Source organism: Lissotriton vulgaris, chromosome 2_1, assembly GCF_964263255.1.
Source record: "Lissotriton vulgaris chromosome 2_1, aLisVul1.2, whole genome shotgun sequence".
In the NCBI taxonomy this organism is placed as follows: domain Eukaryota; kingdom Metazoa; phylum Chordata; class Amphibia; order Caudata; family Salamandridae; genus Lissotriton; species Lissotriton vulgaris.
In genome coordinates, this window is record NC_141687.1 from 2,133,869,545 (window position 1) to 2,133,884,779 (window position 15,235).

Consider the following 15,235-nt stretch of genomic DNA (forward strand, 5'->3'; position numbering starts at 1 on the left):
GATGAATCTATTGTGTTGACCAATAACAACCGAATGCATGTGTGCATTGTCAATTTAAATAAATATGGAAAAATACTAGCTGCAGCATTGCCTTCTGCTTGCCTCAAAAATAAATGTGGATAAATACAGACAAAATGCCCCAAAAATAAATATGGATAAATACAGACGGAAATGGCAAAAAAATAAATACCATAAAACCGGTAGCCCTAGTTATAATCCTGACTGCATCTATAACTTGTTAATATGTAAGTTACAAATTTCCCTACAAGTACCTATACGTAGTTTCACCTACTTCCATGCTACACTCATCCCTTATGAAATTTACTTCGCTTAGACGCCTCTGGGTAAAGTTTGCGCTATATATAAATGCATAAATAAATAAATAAATCTTCATCGGAATCCAAAACTATCATAAGAATGGGTGAAAACCAGGCGGCATCGTTCAGACCATACCGGGCCCTTGAAGCCTTTAAAAAATCGTAAAGTAAAGTTTCTGCTCGCAAGTTTCAAGAGAGACGAAATATTTAAGGTTTTACCCTATTCCTTTTAACTGCTGTGAAGATAACGTAACGTAGATTAATTTAACTTCCGAGTCCAGGGGAGTTTACGAAGAGCCGTTAAGAAGCCGCGAGAGGTAGAGTCAGCACATCCCTCTGCAAGGATGCAGATGAGCGATACCGTCACACATACTTGTTATGCTTCCGGGTGATAACATTTGCTGCGCGTGCGCTCTGGTCAGACGGTAAGGACACCATGCCGCTGGTAGTGCTGTGTGGATTCCCCTGCAGTGGGAAAAGCCGGCGTGTGCGGGAGTTGCAGGAACAGCTTTCTCAAGCGGGCTCACGGAAGGTGCAGGTAGTGGGAGACGAATCATTAGGAGTGGACAGAAACGCCGTGTATGCAGGTAACGAGGCTTGGTACTGTAATTGAACACACACTCTGTAATTCTTTGGGGCAGTTACTTTAGCGCTCACCCACCCACAGCGACTGTGACAGTCCATTCTCTGGTTGATTTACGGGCGACAAATGGCGCTTTTAACTTTGCTTAAGTACAGGCTGCCTTTTAGGCTTATAATTCTGCTGCTTTCTGTGAGTATTCCTTGGCAGTAATGATGAGGTATTGGAATGGTCAAGTGCCGCACATTTTGCATGGTCGTCCTGCAGGCGTGTCCCTCTGCGTATCTGCCCTCACTGAGGCATTGCGGGCGAGTCAAGGACCGAGTACCACTGCAAGTTATCAGCACAAACGTAAACCGATTAGTGTAAAAACATTTTTTAGATACAAACTGACAAAAACACAACAAAGTGCCGCACGTAACATTTTAATTAATAGCACCGGTCTGGCCCACCCAATGAATGGCACTGTCGATTGACTCTACCCTTAAAGCTTTCTTAGAGTAGTCATTATTTTTGGGGAAACTGAACCTTAAACCAACTAATAAACGTATACACGCCGTTGCAGGAACGAGATACAACTCACGTCTACACCATAAACAAAATAAGTCAGTTTCAACTGTAATACTGAATGGAACTGCCTATTGATAAGGAAGTAGGTGCATTAACAATTGAAATAAACATTCGCGCTACGTGTCACCCCTTTGTGCCACAAGTAGAGGACATAGTGCTGTAAACAAATAATAGTCTTGATACACTTCTTATAGATGAATAGATAGATTTAATTGACAAGAGTAGGAGTTAACGCTACATCCCTCCAGCTGAACAGACTACAACGGACCAATCTGGAATCTCACAACCTTGATGACATAGATAAGAACATTAGTGGATTCTAGATAGAACAGCTGGAGATGAACATAAAGAAAGGGCTAATAAGAACTGTGAATAACAAAGGATAATATTTACAACACGTCTCCTTCCCTTGGAGTAAATGAATTTTACATTGAAATAAAGTATATTGCTTTCATGAATAAATGTGGAATAGAAATAGAATACATTGCTTAACACAAATAGTCATTCAAATAAACAAGAGGTTGGCGTGACCTTAAACTCCTAGCATTGTTAGAAACTGATGAATCATTCCCCTGTAGGTCAGTATGTCAATCAATCAATCAAGGCATTTATAGAGCGCCCTACACACCTGGAGGGTCTCAAGGCGCTTGGGGGGGGGGGGGGGGAGGGGGGAGGGGGGATGCTGCTACTGCTCGAACAGCCAGGTCTTGAGCTTCTTCCTGAAGGAGAGGTGGTCTTGGGTCAGGCGAAGGTCGGTCGGGAGGGTGTTCCAGGTCTTGGCGGCCAGGTAGGAGAAGGACCTTCCTCCTGTTGTCGCTCTTCGGATGCGGGGGACGGCGGCGAGGGCATGGTTGGTCGATCGGAGGTGGCGTTTGGGAGCGTAGAAGTTGAGGCGGTTGTTGAGGTAGCTCGGGCCTTGGCCGTGTAGGGCTTTGTGTGCGTGGGTGAGGAGACGGAAGGTGATTCTCTTGTTGACGGGGAGCCAGTGCAGGTCTCTCAGATGTCCGGGGATGTGGCTGCGTCGGGGGATGTCGAGGATGAGTCTGGCTGAGGCGTTCTGGATCCGCTGGTGTCTCTTCTGGAGCTTGGCGGTGGTTCCGGTGTAGAGGGCGTTGCCGTAGTCCAGTCGGCTGGTGACGAGGGACTGGGTGACCGTCTTCCTGGTCTCGGTGGGGATCCACCGGAAGATCTTCCGTAGCATGCGCAGGATGTTGAAACAGGACGCGGAGACGGCGTTGACTTGTCTGGTCATGGAGAGGGAGGAGTCCAGGATGAAGCCCAGGTTGCGTGCGTGGTCTGTCGGTTTGGGTGCGGTGCCCAGGGCAGGGGGCCACCAGGAGTCGTCCCAGGCGGAGGGTGAGGAGCCCAGAATGAGAACTTCCGTCTTGTCTGAGTTCAGCTTCAGGCGGCTGGTCGTCATCCACTCGGCTACGTCTTTCATCCCTTCGTGGAGGTTGGTTCTGGCGGCGGCGGGGTCGTTGGTCAGGGAGAGGATCAGCTGGGTGTCGTCGGCGTAGGAGATGATGTTGAGGTTGTGTTGGCGTGCGATGGCCGCAAGGGGGCTCATGTAGACGTTGAAGAGGGTGGGGCTGAGTGAGGAGCCCTGAGGAACGCCGCAGATGACTTCCGTGGCTGCAGATCTGAACGGTGGTAGGCGTACTCTCTGTGTCCTTCCAGCGAGGAAGGAGATGATCCACTCCAGGGCCTTTTCCTGGATTCCGATGTTGCTGAGGCGCTGCACTAGGGTGCGGTGGCAAACAGTGTCGAACGCCGCGGAGAGGTCTAGGAGGATGAGGGCCGCTGTTTCACCGTTGTCCAGCAGGGCTCGGATGTCATCGGTGGCAGCGATGAGGGCGGTCTCGGTGCTGTGGTTGGCTCGGAAGCCAGACTGTGAGGGGTCGAGGGATCCATTCGTCTCGAGGAAGGCAGCCAGCTGCTTGTTGACGGTCTTCTCGATGACTTTGGCTGGAAACGGGAGGAGCGAGATGGGGCGGTAATTCTTGAGTTCGGTGGGGTCCGCTGTTGGTTTCTTTAGTAGAGCGCTGAGTTCGGCGTGCTTCCAGCTCTCAGGGAAGGTGGCGGTGTCGAAGGAGGTGTTGATGATGTCCCGCAGGTGGGGTGCGATGACAGCGTCGGCCTTGTTGAAGATGTGGTGAGGGCAGGGGTCGGTCGGAGATCCGGAGTGGATAGAGTTCATCGTGCAGATGGTGTCTTCTGTGTTGATCTGGGTCCAGGCGCTGAGGGTGGTGGTAGGGGGCGTTGGTGCGGTCGTGGGGAGCGTTGTTTGTGGGCTGAAGCTGTTGTGTATGTCACCGATCTTGTTGTGAAAGTAGGAGGCGAGGGAGTTGCAGAGGTCTTGCGACGGGGTGATGTCGTTGATTCCGGCGTTGGGGTTGGAGAGCTCTTTCACGATGTTGAAGAGTTCCTTGCAGTTGTGTGCGTTGTTGTCCAGCCGGTCCTTGAATGCTGTTTTCTTGGTGGCGCGGATCAGTTGATGGTGCTTCCGGGTGGCGAGCTTGAGGGTGGTCATGTTGTCCGGTGTTGGCTCCCTTCTCCAGGCTTTCTCAAGGGCTCGGCAGTTCTTCTTGGAGCTCTTGAGTTCGTCGGTGAACCATGGGGCCTTCTTGCTGCCGGGTCTGCTAGGCGGGGTCCTCAGTGGGGCGAGGTCGTCTGCGCAGTTGCTGATCCACTTCGTGAGGTTGTTGGCGGCCTGGCTGGGGTTCGCTGAGCTGGCGGGAGGGTGCTGGCTCAGGGAAGCGGCGAGCTGGTCTGCTGTGATCTTGTTCCAGTTTCTTCGAGCAACCTGTTGCTGGTGGTGGTGGATCGTGGATCTTCTGAAGGTGAAGTGGACGCAGCTGTGGTCCGTCCAGTGGAGTCCGGTGACGTGGCTGAAGACGATGTCCTTGCTGGATGAGAAGACAGCTTCGAGTGTGTGTCCGGCGAGGTGGGTGGGGGTGGTCACCAGCTGCTTGAGTCCGAGGATGACGAGGTTGTCAAGCAGGGTGGTGGTGTTGCGGTCGTTGTTGTTCTCCAGGTGGAAGTTGATGTCCCCCAGGAGGATGAAGTCAGCGGAGGGGAGGGCGTGCGGGCTGATGAAGTCGGCGATGTCTTCGCTGAATTGTGTGCGTGGTCCCGGGGGTCGGTAGATGAGGGTGCCTCTGAGGGTGGTTTTGGGGTCCGTGTGGATCTGGAAGTGCAGGTGTTCGGCGGTTGTCAGGGTGTCGTCGGTGTTGGTCGCGATGCGGATGGTGTCTCTGTAGATGATGGCGATGCCTCCTCCAGTCTGGTTGCTGTGGTCTCTTCGGGTGATCTTGTAGCCCTCTGGGATGGCGATGGCGATGTCGGGCGCTGAGGAGTCGTTCATCCAGGTTTCCGTGAGGAAGGCGACGTCAGGAGCTGTGGTGTCGAGGAGGTTCCAGAGTTCGATGGCGTGTCTGTGGACGGAGCGGGTGTTGAGTAGGATGCACTTGAGGTGGTTGCTGCTGGTGTTTGGCTTGGCGGGTGCTGGTGCGGGGCAGGTCCGGATGCAGGTGAACTTGCAGGCGTGGCAGCTGAAGGGTCCGTGGGTTCGTCTCCGGGTGGCTCGGTAGCATCCCGGGATTCGTCCGATGTTGAGGGTGGCGGCGTCGTACGTCCGGCGGGTGGGCTGGGGTCTGCGGGGGCCAGGGGTCCTGGCACTGGGCGCGGTCCAGGCGCGGATGGGCGCAGACGGGCTTACCTTTGGCGCGCCTTCGGCGCTCAATCGGCGCTCCCGCTGCGCGCGTCCGCTGCGCGGTCGCTCTGGGGACGTCATAAAAAGGGAAACAAGACTACTCAGTTGGTGTGAAGCATCTCCATAACCTTCCTATCTCCTACATCTAATGAAACCTCGATTGGTGAGATCATCTTGAGTGGACAACATGTAACCACTATTGAACAGTCGCGGCTGGTGACATTTGAAAGTAGTGGGGCGAAAAATTACTGTCATACTAAAATTAAAGAATTGCGGGCACTCAATACCTGACAATATGTCTAGTGGTACTGGGCTCAGCACGCAGCTATGCCAGTGAACACCAACGCTGCCCTGTAACATCCCCTCTTTCCCGCATGCTGCAAGCCATCTACAGGTTCCCCATTCACCTCAGGTCTGTTGCGCAGCAGCTATGGCGGAAGTCTGGGCCCCTCCTCACAATGCCGAACCCTGTTCAACCCGGCAGCCGTAGAGGTGGAGTGCCCTCCCCTTTCCGTATGGTTCACAGAAACTTTTCCCCCCTCATCCACACTATCTCCCGCCCAGCTTTCCCCTCCAGCCACCCTCAAGGAAAACCAAACGAAGCGTTTTCAATCTTGTGGCTCTTCTTGATAGAAGATGAAAATAATTGTCAATAAATCTGCCAAAGGCAAAATTCTGTTACAAATATCAAGTGGGCAAAGAATTGACAAAAAATAAGGCAAATAGACAATACATGCAGTCGTGGCCGGCGTTACCGGCGGGGGGGTTGGAAATGGGGTTGCACTTGAGGGGATGAGGGGGGTGGCGGGAGGGGTTTGGAAACAACAACATAATACAACAACAACAAATATATTTAAAATAAAATAAAAATAGTAAACTCCGTCCCGACTCCTGCTGTCCTGGTTCAAGTCCTGCAGGCAGCACGTCATCAGGTTGATTGGTGCGGCCGGCTGCCCCAGGCTACGTCATTTTCTCTCTGTATGCTGCTGCTGCAGCATACAGAGAGTCAGGGACTGGGTGCGTTACTCGAGGGCAGGGGGGAGTGGCTTGGGGGAGTGGCTTTCCCACTGTTGTTAATACTGTCTGTTTGGGCTGCCTCAGGCGTGCGAGAAGGCAGAAACAATGGTAGTTATATTAACGGCAATAACTACACTACCATTTGTTTCTGCCTTCTCGCACGGCGAGAAAGCAGGGGGGGCGGCGCCCAAACTCCCCCATGGAAGAACTGCGACTTCTATTGAACAGAGCACTTCCACATTTATCAACGCACTTTGAATTTCCCTTTCGATATATAGCAATCCTTCTATAATTCCATTTCTCGCCATTCTTTAACACCACATAGTGTAGATGAACCTGTTCCACTAAGAACAGTCCTCTGTATTTAGAAAGTCCCTTTGTAATCCTGCCTGGCTTAACCTTAACCATATCTCCTACTGATATTGGGACACAGTACATATTTTTTTTCTTATCATTCAAAACTTCCCCATTACAATTCTTTAGCAAAGAAGGAACTAGCTTAGTTCCAGGTCTTCTTCCTCGCATAATCTCAAATGGAGACTTTTTATCTACATTGTGAGTGGTGGTTCTGTACGCCCAAACCATCTCTTGCACAGACACATCAGAAAAACATCCTGTGGAAATAGACATCTGTAAAATCCCTTTAATGACCCTATTAGCCCTCTCACAAAGGCCATTCCCTTGTAGATTATACAGTGACGTACGGTGATGCTTAATGCCACATCCTGACAAAAAATCTTGCATCTTCTTGGAATCAGTTATGTTCCATTATCTGTTATGATAACAGACGGAACTCCTTCCTCATAAAACATATTTTTAAGAAATCCTATTGTGGATTCAGTGGTGTTATCCCTAACAAACTTTACTGTTAACAACTTTGAATATACACCAATCAAGACAATGGCAAAGAGACTATTAATAGGAAGCACATCCATGGGACCTATGAAATCAAAACATACACAATGCCAAGGTTTGTCTGCAGAAACAAAGTCACTCATTTCTTGTGTGGAACCTACCTTCAATCTTTTTTCAACTTCCTTACAGCTCATACACTTTTCTACCCACAATGCTGTCTCAGAATCAATGGCAGGCCACTAAAAATCACTTTTAACTCTTCTTTGTGTCAATGTTTGCCCCAAATGTCCCTCATGTGCTGACTTCAATATCCTTGATCTTAGAGAAAATGGTGGAATGAATTTATCACCCCTCATCAGAATTTCCTCATTAACTACAGACAACTCTTCAATAACTTTTAAGTAAGGTCGCACTGGTGGTAAGACACAACTTTCTCTAGTCGCGCCATTTTTCAGTAGATCTATCACTTTAGAAAGAACAGAATCATCTTTCATAGCAGAAGACCATTCTTCCTTTGTAAATGAACCTTCACCAACAGACAAAATATCTTGAATATAAGCAACAGCTACTTCTTCCTCCTTCTCTTCCAGACAAACAATACCTCCTGAAACTGGAAGTCTTGACAGACAATCTGCTTGCATATTTCTCAATCCTGGAATATAAAACATTTCAAATTGGTATTCCTGGAGTCTCGGAGCTAGACTTGACAATATTGGCGAACCTTTACCTGCACCACCTGGAGCCAGAATATTAACTAAAGGTTTATGATTTGTGTAGATTCTGAATCTAGTGCCCCATAAATAGGTTCTGAAATACTGCGTGCCCCATGCGGCCACCAGGGCTTCTTTCTCTATTACTGAATAATTCTTTCTGATGATGACAAAGGTCTAGAGGCAAAAGCGATGGTCTTATCTCCATCACAGTGTCTTTGTAACAGAACGGCACCTATTCCTATGTTGCTCGCATCAAGCTTGATGGCAGCTTTATGTAAAACGGTGTTAAGACTTTGGCTTCACACAGTTCTTTTTTTAATGTTCTTGAAGCAAACCATATGCTCTTCTTCCCAGACAAATTTCACTCCCTTTTTCAATAGACTCCTTAAAACTGCTGTCTTCTCAGAAAAATTCTTTACAAACTTTGCATAAAATTCAATGAGACCCATAAAGGATCTCAATTGGTCTTTATCTGATGGACAAGAAGCTAACTCAATTGCTTCTAATAGGTTCTTTTTAGGTCTCGCGACCTATCAATGCGCGCAAGCGCATTGAGCGGAGCGAGAATTCATGTCCTCAAAATGCTCGTGAAACCAAGGGTTTCGTTCGTGCGGTTTTCTTTAAGTTCACGTGAATCACGTGACCAAACAAGCACGCGCATCAGCCTCCCTCCCTCCCTTCTAATTGCATTTTTTCACGGCTGCACGTCAAAGGGCTTCTCCCAGCGTGTGCTGTGCGGCTTCTCCTCCCCTAATTATTCATGGCTCAGTTTCCCGGCGCACGCATTTGTTCACATTTTTTGTTCTTGCCTTTCATCTCCTACCAGTCTTATCCCATTGTTAACATTTCCGCACCTCCGTCCGTCTGTCTATATGTCTCTGCTTTTTAGTACGTGCCCTTTTCCCTCTCAGTTTTTGTAACCGAACTTGCTAACTGTCCTGTCATGTGCTGTTCTTTATAGTGTCTGTTACGCACACATTTTTCATGATCGGCGGTGTAGCGCCTCACGCGCTCAAGCAGTGCTTGCAACGTAACATGCACTTCCTCCTTCATTTCAGGCACACAATCATGCTCTATTTTTATTTCATTCTTTCTCCTATCTCTTTCCTCTTTTGACTCTATGCCCTCCATCTCTTTAGCATCTGCATCGCCCCTGATGGCTCATGTTTGCCACCTGCCCGCTGCTTCCCTTGATTCTCTTCCTCCACCTTGTTTCTCGGCGCCCGTCTTTTTCTTTTTCTTTTCTCTTTTGGCTATGCTTCCTCCCGCCATTCTTCCTAAGCTATTTCATTCCTAGTTTTAGTCCCGGGCTTTGCCTTTATCCTGCCCCTCTCTCCATCTCTCCCTCTCTTCTCACGCCATCTCTCCCTCCTGAGCTCTTCTTCTGCTTCACTTCCCCTCTTCCGCTCCCTTCTTTAAGTCTTTCAATCGCCCCCTTTCTGACTGATTTTCGTGTCCATTCTTTCCTCTTCCGTCGACCCTCTCGTTGTTTGTCTTTTCGGCGCTCTTCTCCCCTTATGCATACTTTTGAGATTTCTCATCTTTCCACATTGAACACATGCGATCGGTGGTGCAGTGCCTCACGCGCACAAGCAGTGCTTGCAACGTAACATGCACTTCCTCCTTCATTTCAGGCACACAATCCTGCTCTATTTTTATTTCATTCTTTCTCCTATCTCTTTCCTCTTTTGACGAATTATTATTATTATTATTAATTTTTTTTATAAAGCACGTAGTCACCCATGAGTATCCCAGCGCTAAGATCCGTACAACTGCGGGTCAGTAGGGGCAAGGGCCCCTACTGACCCGCAGTTGTACGGATAGGTTAGTTAGGTAGGTTAAGGTTAAGTTAGGATTTAAGGGAAGAGGTGGGTTTTCAGCCGCTTTCTGAATCGTAGATAGTTAGGTTCTGTTCTGAGGTCGCGGGGTAAGGCGTTCCAGAGGCGTGCGGTGTGGACCGAGAAGCGCCTTCCACCTGTGCGTGCCTTATTGACTCTGGGAATGATGATGAGATGTTCCTGGTCGGATCGAAGGGATCTTGGGGCTGTATATGGTTTGATGAATTTTCTAAAGCTTGGGGGGCCTTTGTTTTGAAGCAATCTGTGAGCCAGGCAGAGGGCTTTGAACTTCACTCGTTCTCTTACCGGGGAGCCAATGGAGAAACTTCAAGGCTGGTTTGGCCGAGGCTCTGGCAGGAGTGTTGGTGAGGATCCGGGCAGCTGCGTTTTGGATCCTTTGTAGTTTGTTCAAGGTTGCCTCAGGAGCGCCTAGATAGATGGAGTTACTGTAGTCGAGCCTAGATAGTATCAGGCCTTGGATCAACAGTTTTTGAGAGGTGGGAGGAAGTAGGGGCAAGATCTTTCGAATCGATTTGAGGCGCCCAAAGCACGTCCCGGCTACTTTTTTTGCTTGTGTTGTGAACGATAGATCTTTTTCGAGCCACACACCAAGGATTTTAACCTCGGGTTTCGGGTCTGGAGGCAAGCCTAGACAGGGTGGCCAGATGTTCTGTGAAAGTGAGAGCCCCTTCTGACCAAGGAGGAGAATGTCAGTCTTTGAACCGTTAAGTTTCAAATATGAACGGTTCATCCATCCTTGTATCTGCGTCAGACAGTTATATAGGTCCGCAGGTTGTTGGCTTGGGTGAGATAGGGACACCACTAGTTGTGTGTCGTCAGCATAGCTGACGATACTCACTCCGAACGGGATGACAACCTCCTCCAATGGGGACATGTAGATATTGAATAATGTGGGGCTCAGGGAAGAGCCCTGAGGCACGCCACATTGGAGGGGTGTTTCAGAGGAGCGGGTGTTATTCTCCCAGATCTGAAAGGAGCGATGATCCAAGAAGGACGATAGCCAGGACAGTGCGGTTCCTTCTACACCGACACTCCTGAGTCGGTGGATAAGGAGTTGGTGATTGACGGTGTCGAAGGCCGCACTGAGGTCGAGGAGGATCACTGCCACTGATCCTCCCGCGTCTAGAAGTGCTCTGGCCTCCTCCACTGCCACAAGGAGGGCGATGTCAGTGCCCTGCCCTGGGCGGAATCCCGTCTGCGAGCTTTTCAGCCGATTATTGGTTTCCAAAAATTGTGAAAGTTTTCTATTCACTAGCTTTTCGGCGACCTTACTAGTTCCTGGGAGAAGAGAAATTGGCCTGTAGTTGGCCAGGTCCACAGGGTCCAGGGATGGTTTTTTTAGTAGCGCCTTGACGACTGCCGCCTTCCAGCTAGAGGGGACGACTCCCTGTTGCAGCGAGGCGTTGATAAGATGGGTGAGGGGGGGAACGATCGTGGGTGCTACTCTCTTGTAGCGGCGCAGGGTCCCTGGGGAAACCGCTTTTGATGTTATTAAGCGTGCCTTCGACCTCTTCGACAGTCACTTGTCCCCAAGAGGTGAGACATGGGGAGATAGGAATATTATTGATCTCTTTTTCCTCGCTCGAGTTTGTGGTTGGGATAGAGTCGAGGATTTTCTGGATCTTCTCCTTAAAGAAGTTAGCTAGTTTATAGCATTTTTCCTCATCTGCCTTGGAGTCTGGTGGGTTTCTAGGTCCAGTGTCTGAGACCTTAAGGAGTTCTTTTAAAATAGTAAAAGATTCCTTGCTGGAGCAAGCGGAAATTTCTATTCTTTCTTGGAAGAATAAACTTTTGGTCTTGCGAAGGGCAGTTTTATAAATTTGTAATGCGGTGTGGTAGGCGTCCTTTTTTACCTTAGACTTATCCATCCTCCAGGAACGTTCCGTTCTCTTGCATTCCTGTCGCAGAGACTTAAGCTCCGGAGTGTACCAAGGAGCGGGGTTTACTCGTTTGGTGTGTTTGAGAGTGGTAGTTTTGGGGAGGAGTTGATCCAATGAGGATGTGACCCAGGAATTAAACTGTTCATCGGCAATGACAGGATCAGTGGAGAGGGTAGGTATAGATCTGAGAGAATAGTGGCCCATACAGCTGGTACAAGCTTGTGCCAAAGTCGGTCGGTAACCCGGGTTTTGGAGGGTTGGAGCGGTGCTATGGATAGCTGACAGGAGATAGGGATTAGGAAGTGATCTGTCCATGGAAGAGGGAGGGGGGATCCAGTAGTAATGTCTGCGATATTGGTAAGGACGGGATCCAAGAGGTGTCCCTTGTCGTGGGTGGGTCCGTTATTGACCAGCCGTATGTTAAATGACATAAGGTCATGCAGGAGGTCAGATGCTATAGAATCTGTGGGGTCTGTAAGGTGGAGATTGAGGTCGCCCACAAGGAGGAAGTTAGGGGCGGAAGAAGCTAGTTATGACACCGTCTCGGTGAGAGCGTTGATGAATTTCCCTGGTGTACCCGGAGGGCGATAAATCAACAATCCTGAAAGGGAGTGTGCCGGGGAAGTTTGGAGAGCGAAATGGCAGCTTTCGCAATCTTCAATGTTGGCATTGCTGGTTCTACAGACAAGGTGTTCTCTATGGACAATTGCCAGCCCCCCTCCTCTCCCTTTAGGTCTATGCAGGGTTTGAATAAGATAGCCTGGGGGTAGGGCATTGACAATGTCAGAGTCTGAGCTGGCAGAGAGCCAGGTTTCTGTGAGAAACAGTACGTCCAGGCCTTGGTCTTGTATCAGCAGGTTGGTTTCGTGTGCATGCTTGGGGAGGGAACGGCAGTTCAGAAGGCCCATCTGTAGTCCAGGCTTTCCCGAGATCTGAGCGACTGGGTTACAGCGTGCACAGTTGGTATAGGGTTTACCTTCAACGTGGATGTAATGACACTCCTGATTTTTTTCCGGGTGAAGAGCCCGGAGCATGTCACTTGTGTAAACCAAACGGTCATGAGGCAAATCCGGCAGAGTACCTGGGCCTGGGTCCTGACACACTGTGTTAACCATTCACTCTAGAACATATAATTTATGGCCATTGTTTGCACAATTATCTAGTGTAAAAATCTGGCATGATGCGGCCCTCCGAGACCCAAGTTGGACATCCTGCACTTGGGAGACAGCACTTAGAAACAGACGCGAAGCACCGTGAAACTTACATTCGTAAGAGCTCCAATTATTGCATATTGTTCACAAGATGTACACCGCCGAACTGTCCATTCCACTCAGAAATTATAAAATAAATCTGAATTTGATATTGTCGTCTGGGGTCGGGCTTGTAAGTGTCATAAAAATGCACTCTGTGACAATGCAATAGCACAATTTAGGCGTTCCTGGTCACACTCGACATCATTCTACCTTGCATTTAAACCATGCCCCCCCTCACCCCAGACGCTCAATACTACAGTCAATAAGCCCCCCCACCACGCACACGCTTTCCCCCAACCCTGCAGAGCGTGCCCCCCACCCTCCACTCGCTCATCTCAGTGCCACCTCCTCCAGCTCATAAGTCCCCACTTTCCTCCCCGGGTCACCAGGCTTCGCCCTCCGCTTGGGAAGCCGAAACCTATGCGTTCTATGCCTGTTTTCACTTGTTGCTCTAAATATAGTTTTGCACAAGCAAGATCTCCCCTGAGAAGTTTTTCAAATGGGCGTAGATCGTATTTGATTCTAAAATTGGGAAACTTGGCTATGCGCTCCTGCTGGGTACCCTCACTGCCTTGCATCCCAGAGGTTCGCCAGCATTCTTAATCAGATCACAAAAACATCAGAAAACATTAAGTGATGTAATAGAAATACTTAACACGTGCAAGCTCTAGATCCATCTAGCCAAAATGAAAACAAATAAACAGCTTTTATGGCTGCATCAGCACAATGCACTTTTTTGGTCACTGCTGCTTTTTTATGTTAACCTGGCACGGAGTCTGAGAAAGTCCATGAATGCCAAGGTTGATTTGTGGCACCAAGGAGGCGTCATCCATCAGGTATGGATTGAAGTAATCCACAGCCTGAGGACCTCACAGTAATAGAATGTTGTGATCCACGAGTTCATGACACACTGTGTTAACCATTCACTCTAGAACATATAATTTATGGCCATTGTTTGCACAATTATCTAGTGTAAAAATCTGGCATGATGCGGACCTCCGAGACCCACGTTGGACATCCTGCACTTGGGAGACAGCACTTAGAAACAGACTCGAAGCACCGTGAAACTTACATTCGTAAGAGCTCCAATTATTGCATATTGTTCACAAGATGTACAACGCCGAACTGTCCATTCCACTCAGAAATTATAAAAATAAATCGGAATTTGATATTGTCATCTGGGGGCGGGCTTGTAAGTGTCATGAAAATGCACTCTGTGACGTTGCAATAGCACAATTTAGGCGTTCCTGGTCGCACTCGACATCATTCTACCTTGCATTTAATCCATGCCCCCCCTCACCCCAGACGCTCAATACTACAGTCAATAAGCCCCCCCACCACACACACGCTTTCCCCCAACCCTGCAGAGCGTGCCCCCCACCCTCCACTCGCTCATCTCAGTGCCCCCTCCTCCAGCTCATAAGTCCCCACTTTCCTCCCCGGGTCACCAGGCTTCGCCCTCCTCTTGGGAAGCCGAAACGTACAGACACCATCTGGAAATGTTTAGACGAGCGTCCCCCCCCCTCGCCCAGTGAAATTCCTCCAACTGCAAACAGCGAAGGGAAGGGACAGGTTTATTACTTTGCTCGGGGTTTTGCTTCCCGGGGACCCAATGAATGCGTTCCTGGCTGCCTCCCCCCCGGCCCTGCAGACGCTTCCCATTAGCAAGAGGCGCTTCGAGTTTTACATCTCATGAGCGATGTGTCGAACAAGCCACGTAATCCGGTCCCGATCTTCGGTTCCCCTCGCAGATCCCTGCTCGGAGCTCTCACTGCCAAGCAGCCCCGAGTTAAGACATCACTCGTGTAGCGCCTTCCACCATTAATGTTATGTTCGTTTTCATTGTGGTGCGTAATGTTATTTTGTGGTGTGGCCTATTATAGAATGTTTGTTATGTTGTGTTGTGCTGTGGCAGTTTATGTTATGTTACAATTATTGACATCTTATTTACGGTATGTTATGTTGTGCTATTTTATATTTTGTTATGCTATGTTAGTCATTTATGTTATGATATATTAATTAGCTTTGTCTAGCACCAGACACAGCGCTGATGTCATTTCAGTGCAGAAAGGCGCCAGACAAAAGGAAAGTGCAGATACCTGTCGTTGTAGCAAATAAATGGAGAACATAAAGATATGCATAACCCTAGTGCAGTTTCAATTCCAGACCAATGTTTGCTCTTGGGTCCCTCACAGACATTCTGACAGAACGCAGCTCTACAGTGCTGCATCGCACCGTCATGGTGACCGGGGGAAAGGTCAAGGGGCAGAATAGGCGCTTTGTCTGTGCCCAGGTAGAGGGCTCGTATCCAGGCGCGCGGCCCCGCCACCCCCAGAGACCCCTGATTGGCATGCTAATGCAGGCTAACAACAAGCATTCCCATAGCCAATAGGAAAGTGTAAGCTATTGGCTTTGTAAATAACAATGCTATTTATATATTTTCAGTGCCAACACATATTAAAAAAATAATTGTCATTTA

General features: G+C 49.0%; 1 protein-coding gene across 1 annotated transcript in view; it reads left to right on the forward strand.

Moving 5' to 3' along the window:
* The first annotated feature begins 675 nt into the window (after positions 1–675).
* Positions 676–15,235, forward strand: part of LOC147733821 (protein KTI12 homolog) — a 448,752-nt gene continuing 434,192 nt past the window's right edge. The window contains exon 1 of the mRNA XM_086959025.1: positions 676–904. Coding sequence (XP_086815151.1) covers positions 754–904 — 151 coding nt within the window. The 5' untranslated portion in view covers positions 676–753. The remainder of the gene's footprint in view (positions 905–15,235) is intronic.